We start from the raw sequence: 26,267 nt of genomic DNA, 5'->3' as shown, positions 1-26,267 counted from the left end.
ATGTTTGCTGATTTCCAGGATGCTGGCAGATGACCTTGAGCAAAAGATAGGGTGAAAAGAACAGAGAGAGGGTGAGATAGAGCGGCAGAGCAGGATTTTAGGACCTGTGGGCTGATGCCGTATGGTCCAGTTGCAGAATCAGAGTCGAGGTTAGACAAAAACTCCTCCACCTTGTCAGGAGAGAAGGACACAGTGTCCAGGAGCAGTTGGGTTCGACTGGGAAAGGTGGGAACAGAGAGGGATGGGTTTGGGACTAAAGATTTTGAGGCAAACACAGAGTTGAGGCATTCGGCTTTGTCACGTGCGATGTCAACTGTGTGGCCATTTGAGGTAAGGGAGGGGATGGGGGGGGGAACAAACACCAGAAACGGATTTGACCAGACGCCACCAGGATTTGGAGGAAGGAGACAGGTTTGAGAGTTCGTTCTTGAGTGAGGAGAGATAGTGCTTCCTGGCACTCCTGCGGGTAGACACACACTTGTTCCGAGCTTGGTGGAAGGAACTGAGATTGCCTTCAGTTGGATTAGCCTTCCAAGAGGCAAAGGCAAGTTGTTTCAGGGAATTGCCTCACCACAAGATTCGGTGTACCATGGACGGGAGGAAGGGTAAGACAACTGAAGACGAGATGGGATAAATCTGTGCATGAGAGAGATCAGTTTGCTTTGGAAGAATTCCCAGGAAGAATTGATGTCAGAGGCAGTGGAGATGGGAGACCAATCCAGACGATTGATGGCTGCTTGAAGCCCGTCCCAGTCGGCCTGAGTGAAATGCCAGACTCTTCGACGCTGAGGAGGCTCTCTGAGAATGGCCGGAGAGATGTCCACTTTGACAAGCACATGATCAGAAGAACTGATTGGAGCAGAAGAAGAGCAGCAGACATTAGCAGGGAAGTTTGTCATAACCAAATCTAGAAGAGAAGAAACTCCATTGGCTGAGATCCGGGTCGGGAAATTGACAGATTGTGTCAATCCCAGTGAGTCACAGAAGTCCTTTGCTGAGGTGCCATGACTGGTGAGAGAGGAACCCACACCCAACCAGGTGGCATGATGACAGTTGAAGTCACCACATATGAGGAAGAGAGAGTTGGGATGAGTGGATAGAAGTTGGTCCATGTTGTCAGAGAGTGAAATGTAAATTGAGTCATCACTGTTTGGGGGACGGTACAGAACACATATGAACAAAAGGTGGGAGCGGAGAGGAAGCCATAGCCAGAGGTACTCCTGGGGGGTGAGAAGGAGAGAGGGCAGTGCAAGGAGAATGAGGAAGAGAGTTTTTGATAAAGATAGCCACCCCACCACCAGGACGAGGCTCAGGTCTATCATACCGGAAGAGGGAGTAACCAGGAAGAGATGTTGAGGAATCAGAGACATCTTGAAGGAGGAAAGTCTCTGTTAAGCAGATTAAGTCTGGATTGTCAGAAGACGCAGATTGTCAGATTGTCAGATTTTATCAGAAGAAGATTGTCAGAAGTTATCGCAAAAACAAAATCTTGCCCCCAGGCAATGTGATGGGATAAAAAAAAACAGAACAAAAATTTTCCCCCAATCCTCAAGGAAAAAAAATCCACACACACAGGGACATGCACCACCCTTTCTTCGAAGCAAATATGAAAGATCTTGGGTAAAAACGTTTTTACAACAGTTATTGCAAAACAAAAAAACAACAGCCTGAGGGCATAAAAGACCACCGAATGGAGGAGTAGGGGTATCGTACCCAAATGCATCGTAGGGTTAAGTAATCACTTTGGGTTTTCTTGATCATCCATATTCCCTGTTGCTCCGATGATCACTGGGACAATTTCAGGTTTATTTTTTTTGACTTTTTGAGAGAAACCTTTATCACATATCAAGCATTTGTAAGGTCGCTCTCCTGTATGGATCCTCATATGTAATTTCAAATTGCCTTTTTGAGAGAAACCTTTGTCACATATCGAGCATTTGTGAGGTTGCTTGCTTTCTTCTATGGGTCCTCATGTGTAATTTCAATTTGCTATTTTGAGAGAACCCTTTATCACATATCAAGCATTTGTGCGGTCGCTCTCCTGTATGGATCCTCATATGTATTTTCAATGTGGTGTTTTGAGAGAAACCTTTATCACATATTGAGCATTTGTAAGGACGCACTCCTGTATGGATCCTCATATGCGATTCCAAATGGCCTTTGTGAGAGAAACCTTTATCACATATCGAGCATTTGTGAGGTCGTTCTCCTGTATGGATCCTCATATGTACTTTCAAACCGTTGTTCTGAGAGAAACCTTTATCACATATCAAGCATTTGTGGGGTCGCTCTCCTGTATGAACCCTCATATGTAACATCAAACTGCCTTTTCGAGAGAAACCTTTAACACATATCGAGCATTTGTGAGGTTGTTCTCCTGTATGGCTCCTCATATGCATTTTCAAACTGCCTTTTCGAGAGAAACCTTTGTCACATATCGAGCATTTGTGGGGTCGCTCTCCTGTATGGGTCCTCATATGTAGTTGCAAACTGCGTTTGTCAGAGAAACCTTTATCACATATCGAGCATTTGTAAGGACGCTTTCCTGTATGGCTCCTCAAATGTATTTTCAAACTGCCTTTGTGAGAGTAATCTTTATCACATATCGAGCATTTGTGAGGACGCTCTCCTGTATGGATCCTCAAATGCAATTTCAAACTGTTGCTTTGAGAGAAACCTTGATCACATATCGAGCATTTGTAAGGTCGCTCTCCTGTATGGATCCTCATATGTGATTTCAAATGGTCTTTGTGAGAGAAACCTTTGTCACATATCGAGCATTTTTGAGGTCGCTCTCCTGTATGGATCCTCAAATGTGATTTCAAATGGCCTTTTTGAAAGAAACCTTTTTCACATATCGAGCATTTGTAAGGTCGCTCTCCTGTATGGATCCTCATATGCGATTGCAAATGGCCTTTGAGAGAGAAACCTTTATCACATATCGAGCATTTGTGTGGTCGCTCTCCTGTATGGATCCTCGTATGGATTTTCAAATTGCCTTTTTGAAAGAAACCTTTTTCACATATCGAGCATTTATGAGGACGCTCTCCTGTATGGATCCTCATATGTGATTTCAAATTGCCTTTTCGAGAGAAACCTTTATCACATATCGAGCATTTGTGTGGTCGCTCTCCTGTATGGATCCTCATATGTAATTTCAGACTGCCTTTTTGAGAGAAACATTTGTCACATATAGAGCATTTGTGTAGACGCCCTCCTGTATGCATCTTCATATGTTTATTCAAATTGTTTTTTGTCAAGAAACCTTTATCACAGACAGAGCACTTGTGGGGGTGTTTTCCATTGTGGATCCTCATGTGTATTTTGATGTTAGTAATTGAAGCAAAATCCATTTTGCACACATTACACTTATAACGTATTCCCCTTTCTCGAACCGTTTTGCATTTGGTTAATTTAATATTAATCTTGTTGTTGCAAGGCCCAGACTTGCACTTGTATTTTACGGGAAGCGAGTCTTGATTTTGTAATTGTTTCTTCAAAAAAGGCTTCTTCTTCACTGTCAAGCTGTGTCTGGACCTTATTTGTCCCAGATTACTTCTGGATTGTTCTACAGAAACAAAGAACACACCATTTTTTTTTTGGGTCAAAATCAAAATGCAAAATACACACACAAAATACACAAAATACACACCTCACACACACACACAAACATTTTCCCAAAACTTTTATAATTTATCAACACAAAAGTTCGTACATGTGTAAATTGTTTACATTTCCACTCACCAATTGCAAAACGGGATTCACTTCCGTTTGTCATGTGACTATCATCTGAACCTTCCTTTGCAGGAGGACATTTTGAATCTTCTGTGACAGATGTATCGTTGTGTTGTCTGCCTTCCACATTTACAGGATGGACATCACCTGTATTCAAATCAGCATCAGTCTTTTGCAGGGTAATGAGATCGAGAACCATCTTGAGAGTTCATCGAACATGTTACGTCATGGAATGTATACTTCAATTGAAATATAAACATAAGGGCAATACCCATGTGTGCTCACCTGGTAGAATAAAGCAGAATTAACAACCCAACCCCCCCCCACCCCCCCCCCCACCCCCTTCCACCATAGACTACCTAAGACCCCGTTTTTGTAAATGCCAGGAAAATCTGGTGGATGAACGGAATGTTGTGGTCAAGTTTCATTGGAATTGTACGTGTAGTTTCTGAGAAGAAAGGAAATACCTATTTTAGAGGGCAGCCCCTACCACCCGTACAACCCCAAAGGGGAAAATATTTTTTTTAATGCCATGAACAAATTTGGTACAGCATGGGTGGTGTATCCACCCCCCTCCCCTCCTCTCCGCCACCCCCGTTGAGCCCCTTAGACTTCGATTTTCTTTGTGCCGTGAACAAACATTGGTACATCACAGGTGATGAAGGTTGTGGTCAAGTTTCATCGAAATAGTTTGTGTAATTTCAGAGGAAAAAGCTAATTCCTATTTTGGGGGAAGGGGGGGGGGGGAGGTCAAACGTGGATCCACTTTGACCCCTGGTAGACCCCATTAGACACCGACTTTTTTAATGCCGTGAACAAACTTTAGTTTTGCCCGGCATGGACTGTTAACACACAAGACATGCAGTGTGTTGAAATGTGACCTCCCTTGGACCTGTACGGATTACAAACCTGTTCTTTTTAATCTCCCGCACACAGGACCAGAACATCCCAGCATCTAAAATATTTCCCGTTCGGGAGGCTCAGCCCTCCCCTCAGTCGAGCTAATGGTTACGCCCGTCTGAGTCAGTGCAAGACTCGCTCTCGCTCTTGCAAGTCTCTCGCTCTCGCTCTCGCTCTTGCTCTTGCAAGTGCAACTCTCGCTCGTTCATGCACTCCACTCTGCATGCTCGCGGCACACACTCTGTATGCTCGCGGCACACACTCTGTTATACTCAGGCTCGGCATTCAAAGGAACCCCAGGTTCGTTATTGCACCCAAGCTCAGCACACACCCTTTCACAACATGAATTTGCTCCAGCTTACACATCCTCACCTCGTCATGGTCCGCTTTGATCGCTCCTATCCTCTCCACCTGCACCTGCCATGCGTTATCCTGATCTTTACACATTGTTTCAACACATTCCATGATCTGCTCCTTAACATTCTTTTCTCTCTCACTTGTCTTCTTGTGCTTGAGATTACTTTTGTGTCTTCCATTCTTTCTTTCATTTTCCGTTCTTTTGTCTCTAATCATTCATCCCATTTCTTTTATCTTCTGTGTTCGGCCATTATGTCCCATTTTACATTCTTTTCTTACTTGCCAGCATTTCCCTTTTTACATCCTTCTGAGCTGCCCTTAGATCCTGTGTTTCTTCTGATTTGCTTCTTCAGTTCTTTTTGCTCCTCCACATGTCCTTGTACTCCCTGTTTAAGTCCATTTACCTCTTCTTTTATCGAAATTATCTCCATCATTCTAGCCTCACCTGCTCCCATCTCGTTCCGTACACCATCCACATGCTCACCTATCCCCGTACAGCCTTGAGCATTGTGGCTATCTCATTGCCCATAACCTTCATATCAGCCTTTACCTCTGCCTGCTCCGCATGCATGTCACTACGAATGCCAGTCAGCCTGTCCCTCCTGCATTTTCATCATCATCTGTGCCATTAGTGGACTAATCAACAACAGCACCTACTCAAACGCAACGGCGACCCACTCACTATTCCGAGCCATTAGGGGCTGGTGGTGGGGTGGGGGGGGGGGCGGAAGGGGAGGGTTGGGTCCTCGATCGCTTTCGGCACCTCTACTACTGCCCCTCTGGTCCTTCTCCCACAATTTTACACTCATATGCAGCTTCCTGGGCCATGAGCTCTCCATATCCTTCTCAAGTAAGCCCACCAGGACCTGCTCACCTCAGCGTGACATTTTTTTTGGTATACAAGTTCGAGGATCGTGTAAGAGCGAACATAAAACATATTGCCGTGTGGACGCTCTGTGAAGACAGAGCGTGCATGGATGGAATCGAGCTTAATGAGGCGACAATCAATTCAATGGTGGATCATACACAAGAGGGGGCTTTGGGGGAAAATGCTGCGGCTTACCTTCACGGCCCCGATGATGTCTTCTTCCTGTGGAAATTAACTCAAGCGAGAACCAAATTCAATGTACAAAAATAAACTATTTATTGTACGGATACCGATAAATCCAAAATAAAATGCACCGGTATAATCCCTCTAACTCGAGCAATCGTATTACAAACACACACACGTACAGATGGTGAGGATATATGAAAAATAAACGTTGTATGTTTCTGCGTGGTGTGTCTTATCTGTGTCCTCGTCAAGGATAGTCTGGAACCGAGCACGTTCATCTAACACAGCGCTGGTGTTGGCGGGAACTGCCTGGTCGTTGGCGCGGGGCGGCCCTCGGCGCGCCCGCGCAATCGCTCGTCAGCGCTCCAACCACAAGCCTCGCACGTCATTCGTATGTGAACACAGGGGAAGTGAATCGTCAGTGCTGGTCTCTCCACCAACTTTCGAACTCCTCGTTCCTCCACCAAAGTCCGAAGCAAGAAGGTCCAGCACAGAGAGACAGTCCAATGCAAGAGGGCAAAGGGAAGAGCTCAAAATGCCAGCCAGCAAGAGGTTTTACTGGCGATCATCTGACGTCAACTCGCTTTCCCTCCAACCAGAGTGTCGCTTGTTGTGGCTCTTTTTTGCGCCTTCCTCACTGATTGGCCGAGGTGTCATCGGTCGGTGGCCAATCAGTCTGCCGATTCCTTCCACCTTCCTTCCACCAATCAGTGGCCAGCTTCTTACCCCATGGTGTGATCCTCCCATCAAAACCCTTTTGACCAATCACGTGTGAAGTGGGCGTGGCCCCAGCCTGCCTTGCAAGATGTTTGCCTGCTATGCCAGCTGGTGATGTGGCTGACTGCGGCACCATCGGCGGTGCCCAGAACTGGTTTCCTACCCGTGGTTCTGAACGTCTTATTGTGGGAGAGGGAAATTAATTAATGTGTGCAGCTAAGGGTCTGGCTAAGTGTCTATAGGAGTGCGTTGCCATACAGGACGATGGATTGATCACCAGGTTTGATACAAAGGGGAATTATCTTAGTCCCTATTCTACCTATTACTGGATCATCATCGTATGATCACAGGTACACACTTGATCCGACAAACCGGGCTAACATGACTTCACGTCGAGATTGTTCCAACTTGACAGACAAAGCATGATACCTATACAGATCTACCTAAATCTATATATGCCCTACCCCAAAATTCACAACAATATTATAAAGAGAGCAGGAGACAAGATGGGGAGAGAGAGGGAAGCACACAAGCAAAACAACAGTCGAGAACAGGGACATCAGGAGATCTGTGTAAGGGAGAGGGCTGGGGGTGGGGAGGGAGGGGATGGTACACTGTATAAAACAAATTGACACTGCAAGGAATTTCAGGAATGAAGTCTGAGATTGAAAGAGGTGGATTTGAGGTGTATCAACGGGGGTAGAAAAGATCAAGGTTTAGGATGGGGGAAGCTGAAAGATTATTTTTTTTGTATACAGGATCGAGGCTCGTGAAAGAGCTATCATTTATCACACAAAAAATCAAAACAGACACACAAAGTATATAATAAGGGGAGCGGTAGACAAGATGGGGAGAGAATGGGGAAGCACACAAACACAACAGCAGGGACATCGGGAGATCTGTGGGAGGGAGAGGGCTTGGGGGGGAGGAGGCGTGGGAATGGGGGGGGGGGTGGTAGTGGTGGTAGAAGTATAAAACACAAGGATACTACAAGGACTTCCAGGAAAGAAGTTGGTATTTCAAAATTGTGGATCGGGTGAAATTAGCGGGGGTAGAAAAGATCAAGGTTTTGGATGGGGGAAGATAAGATAATTGGTGAACAGATGTTTTAAAGACATGGAGGGAGGAGTGGGATTGAAGAGAGTGTGGGAGTTTGTTCCAGACATGGGAGAAAAGAGGAATGAAAGCGTGAAGGTGAGCAGAGGCCAGAGAGACTTGATTTTGGCAGTTTCACATGAAGAGGTTTACTGGCAGACCTTGTGCATCCTGAATGAATATTTGGGGGAAAGAGCACAGACATTGCTGGGAGAGCTAGGCCGGAGAGGAGACGGTAGAAGACAGAAAGACCACCAATCTGCCTGCGGTGAGCAAGTGAAAGGCCATCAGAATCGGCTTCATCGTGGGAGATACCAATGATTCTGAAAGCTTTAATTTCTACAGCGTGAAACCGAGATAGTTTTGAGGAAGGAACACCAACCCAGAAGGTAGAGCAGTACTCCATCAGACTGTGGTTGAAAGCTTTGCATGTGGTGAGGAGCTCAAAGGTGCCAAGGAAGGACTTCAAACGACGAGGATGCCCAGTCCTCAACAGGCTTTGGAGGCCAGCTTTGGAAATGTGGTTTTCCCAGGAAAGATCATGGCTGATGGTGAGACCCCATAAACTTGAGTGACAGAACTTCTTCGAGAGGATTGTTGAGGAAGTCGTTGGGAGGTTTTTCCCAACAGTCTTTTCAGAGAGACAAAGTGAGAGTGTGAGATTTGTCAGGATTGAAAGACATGTTCCACTTGTTTGACCAGTCTGATTTTGTCCAGGTTTGCAGAGAGTGAAGAGGCCTGCCGATCTCAGGGTTGAGATATGGAGCGGCAGAGAGTGGAGTCCTCAGCAACGAGATAGAGTATTGTCTGGAGAGTCGGAGAGATCATTGATGAAGACCAGAAAAAGCACAGGGCCCAGAACACTGCCTCGAGGAACTCCAGCCTGAACAGGAAGGGGAGATGAGAGAATTCCATTCAGGGCCATATGTTGACTGCGACAGAAGAGGAATTCAGCAAGCCATGCGTGGAGATTTCCATGGATACTATCGAAGGAGAGTTTGGAGAGCTGGTCGGGGTGCCAGACCATATCGATGGCACAATATATGTCAAGGGAGATGGCTCTGATTTCCTGTTTGACATTGAGGACATCCGTCCATTGTTGAGACCGCAAAAGCACCATGGCGCGAGTCGAGTGTCCTTGTCTGAATCCAAATTGATAATCAGAGATCAAGCCATTGAAGAAGCGCAAGGATTTACTAGAGGATGCGATGGATTCCATGACATTGCTGATGTTTGGGAGTAGGCTGATTGGTCTGTAGTTGCAGGGATCTGTTTTTGCACCTTTATGAGTGAAGCGGTAAGGTTGGCTGATTTCCAAAGAGATGGCTGATGGCAGATGACCTTGAGCAAAAGAGAGGGTGAAGAGAACAGAGAGAGGATGTGATTTAGCGGCAGGGCAGGATTTTCGGACCCTTGGGCTGATGCCGTCTGGTGTAGTTGCAGAATCAGAGTCGAGGTTTGACAGAAACTTCACCTTGTCAGGAGAGAAGGATACAGAATCCAGGATCAGCGGGGTACGACTGGGTAAGGTGGGTCCAGCGAGCGAGGGTTTGGGACACAAGATTTAGAGGCAAACGCAGAGTTGAGGCATTCAGAGTTTTCATGTGTGGCATCAGCTGTGTAGTCGTTTGAGGTAAGGGAGGGGATGGAAGGGGAACAAACACCAGAAACAGATTTGACGACGCCAACAGGATTTGGAGGAGGGAGACACTCCTGAGGTGTAGTGGAGTGAGGGCAATGCAGGGAGATTGAGGAATAGAGTTCTGATATAGAGAGCAACTCTGCCACCAGGACAAGGCTCAGGTCTGTTATACCAGAGGAGGGAGTAATCAGGAGAGATACTAAGGAGTCAGAGACATCTTGAAGGAGGAAAGTTTCTGTTAAGCAGATCAAGTCTGGTTTGTTAGAAGCAACCTCTATGGACAGATCTGTCAGGTATAAGCGAATGCTGCAGATGTTTGAGGTCCATACCATAAAAGAAGAAGACCTCGACATGTACGCTGGAATATACGGTATTCTGAATTCAAAAGATAAAGGGCTGAATTTACGAAAGGTGTTTAAGAATTACACGTGTGTAGAAACACTAATGTGCGATGGTCAACAGTTCAAAGTTAGTCGCCAATCGCCGAAGAGTGATTATCTGATGCGCTGTCAAAACCTAATCATAAGCGTTTAAATAACAACAAAACTTAAAATGTTGGCAACCGCATGTTTAAGAGTGTATTGTAGGACTTGAAGCAAGCAGTGCAGGACTTGTGATTGGGAGTTAACATGGGATGGTGAATATCGTATAGATGTGTTAGGAGTGCTTGAATTAGCTCAGGAGGAGGAAGAAGAAGAGGACAGTAATAGAGCAGTTCACTGACATGCATTGAGAATATTTGAGGATAGATGCAATCCTCTGAAGAAATATGGCAATATTAAATTTGTCAAAACTTAGACCCTCAAAGGAATCAATTTGGTCACTGCTGAATCTTGTGTAAGTTCACCTGGATCAACCTACGATGAGGAGCAATGTGCTGAATCCCCTTCAACAATAATTGTCTGTGAGGCCGCGATTCTATGCAATTGCATCATTTAAATTGGATGTTCAAGATATGTGCGGTGTGTCACAGGCTAATCAGATGTTTCAACATGTACAACTAATTGGCTGTTTATCTCCCATCACAAATTGCGATCTGGACGGGCGGATTATGTGTGCACGTGCAAATATATTTACCTCCGCCACCAAAGGCGGATGGAGGTTATGTTTTCACCCCTGTACGTTTGTCTGTCCGTCTGTGAACAAGATATCATAAAAAGTTATTGACGATTTGGACGATATTTGGCAGAGGTAGTTTATGTGACAAGGACGAAATGATTCGATTTGGGTGAAGATCCGGATTCGGATCCGGCTAGTAGAATTTTTAAAGTGATTCTTTACTATTGGGAGCTGGGACCAAAAACGATATATAACATGATATCTCAAAAAGTTAAGAACGGATTTGGACGAAACTTGGTGGACAGGTTGTATGTGTGACAATTACAAATAGATTCGATGTTTATGAAGATCTGAATATGGATTCAGATACGAGAATCAGAGTCGAGGTGTGTGTGTGTGTGTGTGTGTGTGTGTGTGTGTGTGTGTGTGTGTGTGTGTGTGTGTGTGTGTGTGTGTGTGTGTGTGTGTGTGTGTGTGTGTGTGTGTGTTCGTGGTCTGGGAAGCTTATACATTGAAGTTCTGAATGTCCTGAACAAAGTTCAGGGGAGCTTATGCAATGGCGCGTCGTCCGTCCGTCCGTCCGTCCGTCCGTAAACACATGAAACTTCTCCAAAACCACTAATGGGATTGCGAGCAAATTTGGTGCAAATGATATTTGTTGTGTTGTGCCTAAAGTTTGTTCATGGCATTAAAAAAAATCAAGGTCTAAGGTCTTCCAGGGGTCAAAGTGGCTCCAGGTTTGACCACCCTCCCCCCTCCCCTCAAACAGTAATTCGCTTTTTCCTCTGAAGCTGCACACACTATTTCAATGAAACTTGACCACAACCTTCATCACACCCATGATGTACCGAAGAACTTGAAAGTTTCATCGAAATAGTTTGTGTAGTTTCAGAGGAAAAAGCAAATTCCTATTTTGGGAGGTTAAACCTGGATCCACTTTGACCCCCGGTAGACCCCCATAGACCCCAATTGTTTTAATGCCGTGAACAAACTTTAGTCACAACACAACAAATATCATTTGTGCCAAATTTGGTTGCAATCCCATCAGTTGTTTCGGAAAATAAGTTTCATTGGAAGTCATTTCAAGAATTGGGGTCTGAGGAAGTATGCGGGATGGGGGGAGAGGGGGGAGGGGGGTTTTCCCCTCGAAATAGGTATTTTTTTTGTTTGTTTGTTTAAAGTCTTATGATTATGGTTGTATGATTCTACATGTTTCCCTGTCTTCTAGCGATCATTGAAACTGGTTAAAAATACCTTTTGTCAGTGTAATATACTGTTTATTCCACCAGGTGAGCGCCAAGGTTATTGCCCCTATTTTTGGTAATGTACCCAGGTGGCAGGGTCAAAATGATACTGCTCTTGCACCTTATTGCCAGGTGGTGATCATAACAACCAAGTATGTGAATTTTTACACAACTGTTCAGGAGGAGACAGAATGACAGACAGACAGACAGACATACGGATGGAGCCGATTACAATGACTACGATGAAGCGTCTTTATATTTTTCAAAAAGCGTGGGATAAGAAGGATAAGCCTTCCACGGCTAAAGAGAGGGAACAAACTACTTTCTGCTTGCAGATAACTTAAATGCACCGTTAAACACGGAACACCTTGGAATTCAATGCAATTTCCAAAAAAGAAAAAAAAGGGGGAAATAGCCCCGATTATTCAAATTCCCGAACAAACTTTTGCACATGACGGGTGATGAAGGTTGTAGTCATGTTTCATCGAAATCGTTTGTGTAGTTCTAATTTCGGGACCTGGGTGGGTCAAACCTGGACCCACTTTGACCCCCGGAAGACCCCCTGAGACCTCGATTATTTTTTTAATGCCCTGAACAAACTTGAGTTCCAACACACAAAATATAATCTTCGCAGAGTTTGGTCACAATCGCATCAGCAGTTTCAGAGAAGAACTTGCAAGTGTCTAAGGACGGACTGACCATGCGCCATCCCATAAGCTTCCCAGAAATATGTTTCAGGTGAGGTAAAAATTTAGCTTGTACCCTACATCAAAAAAACATTCATACTAGACAATACAAAACTGCACCAAAAGAGATTACACAAGTTCAAAGTATGCAAAACAAAACAATGGCGGAAGACCAAGATATTTGTTTACATGCGATGTGGTATAAAAAAAAGTCTCATACCAGACGTGGGTCTTGACGCTTCATGCTGAGAGCGGAGACTGCAGACATCACTGAACCCGACTCCAGAGAAACCAGAAACGTTGTCCCGGTGCACATTTGGGGATCCAAAAATCTTTTCACAGAAACTGGAAAGTTCCCGAATAACATTCTCCAAGTTGACGAAAATACTTCCCAAAAGAGAAGAACCTGCAATCTGGACATCTTGCGGCTTTGAAAAAGAATTCATAAATTTACAGAAATCAGCATACATTGCAAATTGTAATTTCTCTTTGGAGAGGGAGAGGAGCTCGGTCCGCAATGCATCCGACTCAGTACAAGCTCGAATAACCTTCTGATTCTCAATTCCAAGCTTATCGATCACTGCTTGGGCTGTTTCTGCTCTGAGGCCTTGGAACTTCAGCCATTCCAAGAAACTCTCCATTTCAACGATGACCTGCGAAGGATACAATGCTTATGTTAATCACAGAAAAGTTATACATGCTATTTTCTTTACTCTGTTTGCAATTTTTGTGAGTTATTTCCATTGACAATCCAATACATTTTTATCCAATAAATGCAGGCTTTTGCATCGAGTTTGTTCACCTGCTGTGTCCCATTTTGTACGTTTGCTTATCAATCAGCATCTAATGAATGTGAGTTATTATATACAGAGACAAAAATAAACCCAGAGCAAACTAGAGGAGACCATTCGGCCCATTATGCTGCGCCACATCAACACCAGACAAAGTTTATCCGCCAAAACGATGCAATTTCATTTGGTGAATGAGGGGAGGAATGTAGATGAAATGATGTGGCACAACCAGGGATATGCCAAGCGCATCAACTACAAATGGGGAAGTACAATTATTTTAATTGTTGAAATAAAATAAAAATGAGAAAAAGCAATCTTTTGTGTTATTTTTTCAGAGGTGGGTGGGGTGGGGGGAGGGGATACGTTTGGGCGATGGCAGTTCTTGGATGAAAAAAAAACACACAGCATCAACCACACACTACCCTTTGACGAGATCCCCCACAGACACGACACTCCACTCCACTCCAATTCACTTCACTCAGATGCACACAATCACCCAATCCATACTCAAGACACAAACGTCTTGCCAATATCCCGATACTCTTCTATCTCTAAAGCTTCCAGGTATCTATCTAATCCGAATTTAAACTTATTTATTGGTTCTGTTGTCACTGCCTTTCTCGGAGACCATACCATGCATTAACTACTCAATGAGTGAAAGAGCCTTATAGTCAGGCAGATTAGGACCGGATTTGAGATGGATATGGACGTTCCGGACAAAAGCGTTAACTTTTCCCACTTGTTACCAATTAACTTAGCTTTCCATTTTTGATAGGTACCACTTCCTCCGAATACAATATGGAGGCCATCTTGGATTTCCAAGATCGCTGACACGTAAAAAACCTATGTCTACCAATATCTCAGCTTCTAGGCCACTTAGGATCACAATCTTGATGTCTAAACATCAATTTTCTGAGCCAAGGTTTACAACTATACCATTTAGAAAAGTACCAGACGATTTTTAGTAACACAAAAAAGAAACTGAACATCAAACTTGAAAAAAAAATTAAAACGGAATACTGTTAATGTGCTATAGTCACTGAAAATACTGCAAAAAAATAATGTATTCGGAGGAAGTGGTTCCTACCAAAAATGGAAAGCTAAAGCTATGGGCAGCATGTGGGGAAAATTTAGTGCTTTTGTCCAGAACATAGACATCCATTTGCTGAGCTGCCTGACTATTACCTTACGACTGTATTAACTCTTCTTTTCTTTATGAGGCTACGGCCCCTGGTCCTGTCTCTATCTCTGCTGAATAATTATTCTGCACTTAATTTGTCTATGCCCTTCATATCTTAAACATCTATCATATCCAATCATAACCGCCTCCTTTCTAATGCATGTTACAGGAAGGGGCATTCTTGGGGGAAATGCCATCGGCATAGAAAAGGCCCCTTTATAGGGTATGTGCCATGTGGCAAAGTATAGAAAAGAAGGGACATTCCATAGCTTGTAGAAAATGCCAAACAGAAAATAAGGGACATTCAAAAAATTGTGTGTGCATGCTGGACTGCCCTCGTGTTCTTAGGAAGAACCAAGCAATGCTCTAGAAAAGTTCATATAAAGGGGTGCCCTACGTCTGGCATATAAAATACATCTACTTCTTCTTATGTAAAGTGTAAAGGTATTGTGTTTTTTGTGGTCGTGAGGTTGGAAATGAACTGTGATTGAGTTATTATTGTGATGTGTTTGGAAATCTTAATGTGAATGGGGATTTCACATGGAAGCAGGCCATGGCAGAATGTTTTTGGTGACATCTTCTATGGAAATATGTTGTGGATAATTTAATGGCGCCCCTTTATTGGCCTAATGAGTGAGGCATCAGACTTCCAAGCTGGGGATTGTGGGTTCAAGCCCCATCTGGGTTGAATATTTTTTTCCTTCTTTCTTTTCAAATCTTTTATATAGTCTTGAATAAAGTTTTGTGCGATGAACAAAATGCAATTTGTTCGTCTTTAAAACGTATTCATTCTTAAACCTGATTTTCAGCATCATTATGAGAAATGTCCACAGTGGTATTGTGCCAAATTTTGAGGTACCGGAGCCATTCAAAAATGTGTTGGCCGTGACATCATCACCAGATCTTATCTACCATCACATCAAATTTGAACATGACAAACTATTTGAGCTCCCAAAATGAGCGAGAAAATGAAATATGTACCTTTTACCATGATAAATAAATGATATGCCAATTTTAACACACACACACACACACACACACACACACACACACACACACACACACACACACACCTTGTTTTAAAAAAAAATTTGTTTCTCACAATTCTATCTCTTATGATTTTCAATTCTTATTTATTTTATTCAGTTCTTATTTAAAAATGCATTTAATTAATTGTACAGTATTGGTTGTTCCTAAACTTACATATAAATAATTGAAAGAATTGCTGAAAATGATGCTAATTTCACAACATCCCATATCAACTTTATTTAAATTCTAAACCTCAAAACATAGTTCCCTTACTTAAACCAAGAACCTTAACCTGTGTGAAATTGACTAGTTTCCCGACTGCATGGATCATCAGATGGGCACCGTTCTTCCTCGAGGTTTCGATCCTTTCAGTCCAGAACGTCTCCAAACGGCGGATCCACAACCTCGATCATGGATCCACATCAATAGATGGTACATCAGTAGATCCACAACCTCAATCATGGATCCACATCAATAGATGCTACATCAGTAGATCCACAACCTCAGTTGCATCCAGGCAGTCAGTCAACTCATTAATGAAACATCATTTATTCCAACTTCACTCGCAATAGGATTTAATGTATTATCATCTATATTATAATAGGCTACGGTGATTCTGTCCGTCTGTCCGGGGGTGTGGCTTACTCCGTTGAGAGAGTAGCTCCACCCATTCTAGGAGAGGCTTCAAATAAACAAATATCCACCATTTTATTAACTCGCATAGCTCTGAGGCCTGTTTTGTAGGCCTGTGGTGTCTTGCTCTCTCTCCCAGTTTTATTTCAAATCAAATTCGATATATCATTTCATTTTTCACAGTCGCTAACATAGTTTTAGACTCGATTGAAAAAAAACGGGAAGAAAATCCGATGAAAGTTTCCGTTTATAGAACGAAATGAATTCTCAAAGGCCTGTAACTTCAAGGCCATTGAGTCTCTCTCATGCCTTTATCTCCAATCTAACTCACCATCTGATTTCATTTTTATCGATGGTTTTAGACTCGGTGTCAGCAATAATTGAGAACATTCACACACATGCGGGAAAATGCAGATATATTTTTAAAAATCACGTCATGATGTATCATACGTTGTCGTTGCCCAACATGACACCGACGGCAACGTGTCGACATATATTAAAAATTCGCTTTTTCTTTTCTGTTAAGATATATTACTTTTTCGTTTGATGACAGTAGTCACAAAAACGTCAACAATGATGCCGACATATATTTCTTCGTTTTTATTTCATTCAACATTATTATCCGGAAGTAAAATATGTTTCAGGAAATTACCGAGAGATATTTCTTCGTTTTTTTTTATTAGTTATGTGCGCATACACTTTAAAGAGATTTATTTGAAATCTTCAATTTTCCACAATATAATTTACTTGCCATTTGTCATTTGATGATTACGAGATTTCTCGTGAGGATCGTGACAATTCATGCGTTGCATGGAAACTTCTATTTCCAAAATGAATGAGATGCTCGATGAAGAACGCAGACTTGAACAGGATGCAGCAAGAAAACGAATGAGACGGGCGAACGAGTCCATCGACGAACGTCAATGCAAACTTGAACATGATGGAGCAAGAAAAAGAACGAGACGGGAGAAAAACGAGAGAAACAAGACGTGGGAAAGCCGATTGGAGAGGCGAGTGAGGAGCAATTGGAGAGGAGAGTGAGGCGCGATTGGAGAGGAGAGTGAGGCGCGATTGGAGGGGAGTGTGAGGTGCGATTGGAGGGGGTGTGAGGCGCGATTGGAGGGGGTGTGAGGTGCGATTGGAGGGGAGTGTGAGGCGCGATTGGAGGAAAGTGTGAGGCGCAATTGGAGGGGAGTGTGAGGCGCGATTGGAGAGGAGTGTGAGGCGCGATTGGAGAGGAGTGTGAGGGGCGATTGGAGAGGAGTGTGGCGCGATTGGAGAGGCGTGTGAGGCGCGATTGGAGAGGGGTGTGAGGCGCGATTGGAGAGGCATGTGAGGCGCGATTGGAGAGGAGTGTGAGGCGTGATTGGAGAGGAGTGTGAGGCGCGATTGGAGAGGAGTTTGAGGCGCGATTGGAGAGGAGTGTGAGGCACGATTGGAGAGGAGTGTGAGGAGCTATTGGAGAGGAGTGTGAGGAGCTATTGGAGAGGAGTGTGAGGAGCTATTGGAGAGGAGTGTGAGGAGGTATTGGAGAGGAGTGTGAGGAGGTATTGGAGAGGAGTGTGAGGCGGTGTTGGGGAGGAGTGTGAGGTGCTATTGGAGAGGAGTGTGAGGAGTTATTGGAGAGGAGTGTGAGGAGGTATTGGAGAGGAGTGTGAGGCGGTATTGGAGAGGAGAGTGAGGCGTGATTGGAGAGGGGTGTGGGGGATTGGAGAGGAGAGGAGTGTGACGGATTGGAGAGGAGAGGAGTGTGAGGGATTGGAGAGGAGAGGAGTGTGAGGGATTGGAGAGGAGAGGAGTGTGAGGGATTGGAGAGGAGATGAGTGTGAGGGATTGGAGAGGAGAGGAGTGTGAGGGATTGGAGAGAAGATGTGTGTGAGGGATTGGAGAGGAGGTGTGTGTGAGGGATTGGAGAGGAGGTGTGTGTGAGGGATTGGAGAGGTGTGTGAGGGATTGGAGAGGAGTGTGAGGAGGGATTGGAGAGGAGTGTGAGGAGGGATTGGAGAGGAGTGTGAGGAGGTGTTGGAGAGGAGTGTGAGATGTTGGAGAGGAGTGTGAGATGTTGGAGAGGAGTGTGAGGAGGTATTGGAGAGGAGTGTGAGGAGGTATTGGAGAGGTGTGAGAGGAGGTATTGGAGAGGTGTGTGAGGAGGTATTGGAGAGGTATGAGAGGAGGTATTGGAGAGGCGTGTGATGAGGTATTGGAGAGGAGTGTGAGGAGGTATTGGAGAGGAGTGTGAGGAGGTATTGGAGAGGAGTGTGAGGAGGTATTGGAGAGGAGTGTGAGGAGGTATTGGAGAGGAGTGTGAGGAGGTATTGGAGAGGAGTGTGAGGAGGTATTGGAGAGGAGTGTAAGGAGGTATTGGAGAGGAGTGTGAAGAGGTATTGCGTTGTGCAATTCATGCGTTGCATGGAAACTTCCATTTCCAAAATGAATGAGACGGTCGATGAAGAACGCAGACTTGAACAGGATGCAGCAAGAAAACAAATGAGATGGGAGAACTGCACAGGATGCTGCTGCAACAACGATGAGGAGGGTTGGAGAGGAGCAAGGAGTTGGAGAGGAGATAGGGGTTGGAGAGGAGATAGGGGTTGGAGAGTGAGGAGCTAGGGGTTGGAGAGAGGAGCTAGGGGTTGGAGAGTGAGGAGCTAGGGTTTGGAGAGTGACGAGCTAGGGGTTGGAGAGTGAGGAGCTAGGGGTTGGAGAGGAGCGAGGGGTTGGAGAGCGAGGAGTAAGGGGTTGGAGAGTGAGGAGCTAGGGGTTGGAGAGTGTGGAGCTCGGGGTTGGAGAGTGAGGAACTAGGGGTTGGAGAGTGAGGAGCTTGGGGTTGGAGAGTGAGGAGCTAGGGGTTGGAGAGTGAGGAGCTAGGGGTTGGAGAGTGAGGAGCTAGGGGTTGGAGAGGAGCAAGGGGTTGTAGAGTGAGGAGCGAGGAGTTGGAGAGTGAGGAGCGAGGGGTTTGCGAGTGAGGAGCGATGGGTTTGTGAGTGAGGAGCGAGGGGTTTGTGAGTGAGGAGCGAGGAGACGGAGAGCGAGGAGGGAGGGGTTGGAGAGCAAGGAGAGAGGGGTTGGAGAGCGAGGCGTGAGGGGTTGGAGAGCGAGGTGCGAGGCATTGGAGAGCAAGGCGCGAGGGGTTGGAGAGCGAGGAGCGAGGGGTTGGAGAGCGAGGAGCGAGGGATTGGAGAGCGAGGAGTGAGGGGTTGGAGAGCGAGGAGCGAGGGGTTGGAGAGCGAGGAGCGAGGGGTTGGAGAGCGAGGAGCGAGGGGTTGGAGAGGGTGGAGCGAAGGGATGGAGAGCGAGGAGCAAGGGGTTGGAGAGCGAGGAGCAAGGGGTTGGAGAGCGAGGAGTTGGAGAGCGAGGAGCGAGGGGTTGGAGAGCAAGGAGCTAGGGGTTGGAGAGCAAGGCGGTTGAGGAGCGAGGGGTTGGAGAGCGAGGAGCTTGGGGTTGGTGAGCAAGGAGCGAGGCATTGGAGAGCGAAGAGCTAGGGGTTGGAGAGCGAGGAGCTAGGGGTTGGAGAGCGAGGAGCGAGGGGTTGGAGAGCGAGGAGCTAGGTGTTGGAGAGTGGGGAGCGAGGGGCTGGAGAGTGAGGAGCAAGGAGTTGGAGAGTGAGGGCTGATTGGAGCAGAGAGTGAGGAGCGATTGGAGAGGAGAGTGAGGAGCGATTGGAGAGGAGAGTGAGGAGCGATTGGAGAGGAGAGTGAGGGGCGATTGGAGGGGAGTGTGAGGAATTGGAGAGGAGTGTGAGGGATTGGAGAGGGATTGGAGAGGAGTGTGAGGAAGTATTGGAGAGGAGTGTGAGGAGGTATTGGAGGGGAGTATGAGGAGGTATTGGAGGGGAGTATGAGGAGGAGTGGGATTGGAGTGGCGTGCGGGTGGAGAGAGGAGAGTGTCAGGTGGAGAGGAGTGAGGGGTCACATATTATGTGAAATAAATAAATTGTGTTCATTACACCATTTCTGGATCTGATGAATTGCCAGTAACCATTTTGTAAAATTTAATATGCAGCATCTCAATCAAGATGTCAAAATGTCACACACGTCCATGCCCGTGGGATTCCCATGGGTGACTCCACTAGACTGCAGCAAGAAAAAGAACGAGACGGGAGAACGAGACCCTCGACGTGATCACAGACTCACACAGGATGCTGCTGAAACAACGATGAGGAGGATTGGAGAGGAGAGAGAAATTGGAGAGGAGTGAGGGGTTGGAGAGTGAGGAGCAACGAGTTGGAGAGTGGGGAGCGAGGAGTTGGAGAGTGAGGTGAAAGGGGTTGGAGAGTGAGGAGCGAGGAGTTGGAGAGTGAGGAGCGAGGAGTTGGAGAGTGAGGAGCGAGGAGTTGGAGAGTGAGGAGCAAGGAGTTGGAGAGTGAGGAGCTAGAGGGTGGAGAATGAGGAGCTAGGGGTTGGAGAGCGAGGAGCGAGGTGTTGGAGAGCGAGGAGCTATGGGTTGGAGAGTGAGGAGCTAGGTGTTGGAGAGGAGAGTGAGGAGCGATTGGAGAGGGGAGTGAGGAGCGATTGGAGAGGGGAGTGAGGAGCGATTGGAGAGGAGAGTGAGGAGCGATTGGAGGGGAGTGTGAGGATTTGGACAGGAGTGTGAGGGATTGGATTGGAGAGGAGTGTGAGGGATTGGAGAGGAGTGTGAGGGATTGGAGAGGAGTGTGAGGGATTGGAGAGGAGTGTGAGGGATTGGAGAGGAGTGTGAGGAAGTATTGGAGAGGAGTGTGAGGAGGTATTGGAGGGGAGTGTGAGGAGGAGTGGGATTGGAGAGGCATGGGGGTGGAGAGAGGAGAGTGTCAGGTGGAGAGGAGTGAGGGGTCACATATTATGTGAAATAAATAAATTGTATTCATTACACCATTTCCAGATCTGATGAATTGCCAGTAACCATTTTGTAAAATTTAATGTGCAGCATCTAAATCAAGATATCCAAATGTCACACAAGTCCATGCCCATGGGATTCCCACGGGTGACCCCACTGGTATATGTATAACTTTCCTTACACACTAAATTATATGATATCATTAAATCATGCACATCTTACCTTAAATACACCATATCTACCAACCAGCACGGCCACACCACCTACATCTGGATCAAACTGTATTTCGAATATTGAAACTGTCACCTATAACGGTTTTTGGCATGCTGCTGTATCCTAGCAACAACCGATTCCTAGCAACATTGATTTGTAGTATATTTAATTCTTATATTGTACTGTATTTACATAAATATCTCGTGAATAATATTTTTACAATTCGTATTGTATTTTACTAATTCGATTTAGTGCCTTTTTGTGATATTAAAGAAAACTTGTTTTTAATCTACCAACTGTAGCTCCCTGCGCTAACATACGTCTGACTAGTTGTTGTAATTTATTGACAAGCTCCGAGCTGTGTGGTTGCTCTCACAGTCCTAATTATTTCACCTGCAACCGTACCATAAAATAGCTTTTTAGGAATGTTGCTGTCTAAGAAAGGCATTCGGACAATGTGGAATGGAAAAGCATAGATGATGAAGGTGCACACACAACACACACACACACACACACACACACACACACACACACACACACACACACACACACACACACACACACACACACACACACACACACACACACAACAAAATCCCCTTTTTCTTAAAAAGTCACCCTTTTTCGGTTTTTTCAACAAAACTGTGTATTTTAAGAAAGAGAGAAGTTTATGTATTTATTTATTTAGTCCAATGTGGGAAGGGCTTGTAGTATTGTCTACAGGTATGTGCACTCACCTTTAAGCTGTCTAGTCTGGGCCCTCGGATGCACGATAAGCTGGCTGTCCAGTCTGTTAGCATTAATTATTGTGGAAAATGCCAGGGGCATGGAAAAGGCCCCTTTATATGGTATGTGCCATGTGGCAAACTATAGAAAAGAAGGGACATTCTTGGGGAAAATGCCAATTTCATTCACACAGCTGCATGAAGAAGTAAATGTATTTTATTTGCCAGATGTTGGGCACCCCTTTATATAAACTTTTGAAGAGCATTACTTGGTTCCCCCTCTGGAACTTGGTTCTTATTCTTGGAACTTGGAAGTTATTGACATCCCCCCCCCCCCCCCCCATCTCATACGCACATACCATATAAAGGGGCCTTTTCTTTGCCCCTGGCATTTCCCCCAATATATATTGTTATGGAACTGGGGGACGGCACTCCCGTTAGCAAGGGGGGTTAATCCCCTTGTCCTGTTAAGCTGGCCATCTCCGCCGGTCCTGGAAGTATGACGTCACGCCCGGTCAGCGCTGAATAGGGTATTGGGCCTATCCTTCCTATGACCTAAGTACCAGCGCCTTCCGGTATGCGAGGAAATACTCCCGCCCGTGCCGCAGCGTAATTGATTGATTGCGCCGAGCGAAGCGAGCTGCGACGCAGGCCGTTATCAATGACTAACCCGATTATAAAGCATTGGCCGAAATTGCGCCACAGGAACTCAATGGGGAAATCACGAAAGCGATCGGATGAGAAGGAAACCAAACGGGTAAGAAATAACAGACATTTATTAATTATTTACAAAACCAAAGAAGAAGAGCAGAAATAAAAGTAATATACAGGAAATGGAAGGAGCAGAAGGACACAGAGCAATTCCTTAAACAAGCTTACTTATGGAACCCCAGGACAAGACAAAACAAGACAAACTCACGTATACCAATGGGGAATTGCAGGCAGGAATTTAATGGAGGGAAGAGTGAGGTTCAGGTGGGACAACCGGGCTGGAAGGATGAGGTTCAGGTCCGTGCAGAACGGCAGGGCTGGAGGTGAGCGGCTGCCGACTCCCCGCACTCTGGTTCACACGGCGGGGTTGCTTGCGGCAGGGTGTTAAAGCTTCACGCGGCGGGGGGGTGGGGGGAGTGTTTGAAGCAGCGTCACTCTCTCGTACCTCACTCCACAGAACTCCGAACTTGGTCATCACTCAAGCGCCTCCCTCCACATAACTGCTTGGTTCGTGCTCCCTCACTCAACTGCATAAGCAGTCCCTCACTCCTCTTTTTATTGCCCTCCCCGAAATCCAGCCGCGGGCTACGAGGGCACGCCTACCTGGTCGCTCACCGCGGTGCTGATTGGCTGTTAGGGCTGGCTGACACCACCTCTGATGACGATGAGGTGCCACGCCCCCCTTCTTCCCCGAGATGAGCACATGGCAATGGCGGCTTGCAGGAATGGAAAACCACTCGCACCCTGTTGAAGGGAACGAAAGGGATCTATCTTATTTGATTGATGCAACGCAGATTCAACTATGGGAAACATGACCTTACCTGAAACAGAATAACGATAAAACTATAGAGAGGTCCTATGATTTGCTACGTGTTGCAATGTGGACTAACTAAGGTGCAATTATTTCAATTAACAGCCAATTAAGGGGAAATGTACACAGTGGTTTATTTATAAGGCCAGATAAAAAAAGAGTTGTTGATCGTCCCCGCCCGACCCTACGAAACACACCCGACCCGAAACTTTTTTTATTTTTTATTTTGAAAAAAATCATAAAAAACGATCTTTTCACATTCAAATTTGGCGCCGTTCTGCACCGCATGCGCAGTGCGTGCTGCGCAGAGCGTCGCATGTGCCTCGGGCAACTTCACCCATTTTACGTTGGCCATTCATGGCGGCTATTGTGTGAGATTTTTCCCGCTGAAATCTGTATTGATTCGTGCTAGATTCGGCTTGAAATGCCTATTGTGATCGCATCAATAGCCCATGAGGGCTCTTCCAAGACGGTGAAGGACTGGTTTGCGTGCAATATCGAGTTGGATGTTACAATCTCGGACGTCTATGCAGAGTTCTCAGACGGCAAGTATGATGGGGATAGGGAGCCATTGCCTGACCATACACGCGGTACTTTTGTCAAAGTATTCGCCGGCCCCAGTAAAACTGACATGACGAAAGTTTCACCAGCTTGCAAACTTTCTGATGTGACAATGACTCTTGGCTCATTTCTCAAATTTGTGTTGGCTGCAGACACGGCCACGGATCACAGGATGGAACCCGATGAATGAAGAAATGAAATCATTTTGAGGAGAAAGGAGTCTATTTCATATTTTTCCATGTCAACAAAACTCAATGGAAAGTAGGAAAAAAAAAAAAAAAAAAAAAAAAAAAAAAAAAACCTCCCTCCCTACCCGAACTTTTGAGAAAAAAGGACGCTCAACAACTTTTTCTTTTTATGTGGCCTGAGGGAATTTAATACTAAATTTACATGTGAAGGTTCTAAAAACCGCAACAATATCTAAAAAAAATTGATAATTTATGTCACGTGATCGAACGTCACTCTGTATCGCACAAACCTCCACCAGGATAAACAGGTAACGTTTTGTATCCACTGACAGACCGGATCTGGATTCAGACCTGAACCTAAATCGAATCAGCTTCTTCTTCTTCTCAAAAAACCCATCTCATCCCACGAGTTTCGTCATAATGATAATCCATCCACAACTCTTTGTCATATCGTGCTATGTATAATCATAATGTTCGCCCTATCTCTCTATTAATATTATAAATAATCACTTCAAATGATCGTATTACAGAATATCTTTCTCAGTATTAATAATAAAATGAGAATCTCCGAACAAACCTTTTCCTCAGAAGATCCGAACCGATCACTGTTTCAGCCGCTTGTGGAAAAAGACACGGAGGACAAAAGGACACGGAGCCGAGCACGGAGGACAAAAGGACACGGCGCCGAGCACGGAGGACAAAAGGACATGGAGCGGAGCACGGAGGACAAAAGGACACGGAGGACAAAAGGACACGGAGCGGAGCACGGAGGACAAAAGGACACGGAGCCAAGCACGGAGGACAAAATGACAAGGAGGCGAGCACGGAGGACAAAAGGACACGGAGCCGAGCACGGAGGACAAAAGGAAAAAGAGCCGAGCGCGGAGGACAAAAGGAAAAGGAGCCGAGCACGGAGGAGAAAAGGAGCCGAGCACGGAGGACAAAAGGCCAAGAAGCCGAGCACGGAGGACAAAAGGACAAGGATTGGAGCACGGAGGACAAAAGGACACGGAGCCGAGCACGGAGGACAAAAGGACGCGGAGCCGAGCATGGAGGACAAAAGGACACGGCTCAATCCGATCCGATCGCGGGGATCTTCGACTCTTCGTCACAGTTACAGTTCAACGTTTACAAGATCACCCGGAGGTTCTCGTCGTTGTTGAATCCTTCCTGTGAACGCAAGTCATTCTTCTTCTTCCTCCTCCTCAGAATCACCGATATCCATCACGTGGTCGTTGATGGCTCATTGGCCAATTGGCGTCAGATAAAGAACTGAAGCCACAGATCGGCCATTTTACCACTCCCGTTCATGGTGCATGAGAATAATTACATTTAGTTCCGTTGTTTTTCAATCGTGGACTTGGCACGAAGTTTGTAGTTGCACAGAACCCCTTATATTGACCTAGTAGTGAACGAGAGAAAAATCAGAACCTTCTCCAGCATGCCGCGCCCTTCGGAGTGCCACTCGCCTCTCACGCCCGCCCCGTCCCGTCCCGCCCCGGCTCGTCCCGTCCCGTCCCGTCCCTCTCCTCCTGGATTGTAATCCTCGATCCGACTGTTCTTGGAAACACCGAAACCGAAATCCTGGTAGATCTATGACCCTACACAAACAGCACATTTTTATTTTTGTTTTCTCCTTTACGATACCAGCTCGGGGGAAAGTCTGTCAAAAAGACGGGTGCACAAAAATAAACAACACAGAGGATTACAATAAATACAGTTATGGATTATGTCCGATGGATTATTTGCAATAAATAATACATTAATGCAGTGCAGGAAATGAGAGTTTCCCTGGGAAGGATTAGAGGTGAGGACAGAAATTTGTTTAAACATCGCATGTTGAAAAGAGAGCATTGTAACATTAGCATGTCCCTCCCCCTCCCCCTCTGCCCAACAGGACAAAGACATCTTTAGAATTACCCCTAACCCCCACTCCACTAACAGGAGCACAAGGTGGTCTCCAGCATCTCCCCCCCCCCCCCCCACCCCACCCCAGGAGTAGGGAAAGGCGATCTCTAGCATCCCCCTCCCCACCCCCACCCCTCCCCCTCCCCACCCAAATATTGGGGAAGGCGGTCTCTAGCATACACTCCCCCCCACCCCTCACCCTCCCCCCCTCCC

General features: G+C 45.8%; 1 protein-coding gene across 5 annotated transcripts; it reads right to left on the bottom strand.

Moving 5' to 3' along the window:
• Nucleotides 1-628: 628 nt before the first annotated feature.
• LOC144888202 (uncharacterized) lies at nucleotides 629-25,362 on the bottom strand. Of its 5 annotated transcripts, none has more exons than XM_078770504.1 (6): nucleotides 24,724-25,362; nucleotides 23,190-23,330; nucleotides 22,795-22,976; nucleotides 12,710-13,142; nucleotides 3,745-3,882; nucleotides 631-3,568 (listed from the first exon to the last, which is right to left on the bottom strand). In XM_078770504.1, exons 4-6 carry the CDS (start codon nucleotides 13,128-13,130, stop codon nucleotides 1,923-1,925), a joined length of 2,205 nt encoding a protein of 734 aa, XP_078626630.1. In that variant the 5' UTR covers nucleotides 13,131-13,142; nucleotides 22,795-22,976; nucleotides 23,190-23,330; nucleotides 24,724-25,362; the 3' UTR covers nucleotides 631-1,922. The 5 variants fall into 5 exon arrangements, with proteins under 5 accessions (XP_078626633.1, XP_078626634.1, XP_078626630.1 ...); XM_078770506.1 differs by having other exon boundaries at nucleotides 863-3,568; nucleotides 22,801-22,976; nucleotides 23,202-23,330; nucleotides 24,724-25,310; XM_078770507.1 differs by lacking the exon at nucleotides 22,795-22,976 and having other exon boundaries at nucleotides 629-3,568; nucleotides 24,724-25,359.
• Between the last annotated feature and the right edge of the window lie 905 nt (nucleotides 25,363-26,267).

The sequence above is a fragment of the Myxine glutinosa genome, chromosome 1 (assembly GCF_964187855.1).
Source record: "Myxine glutinosa chromosome 1, kmMyxGlut1.1, whole genome shotgun sequence".
Taxonomy (NCBI): Eukaryota; Metazoa; Chordata; class Myxini; order Myxiniformes; family Myxinidae; genus Myxine; species Myxine glutinosa.
The sequence above is the reverse complement of the archived record's forward strand: the minus strand, read 5'-3'. Positions and strand labels throughout refer to the sequence as shown.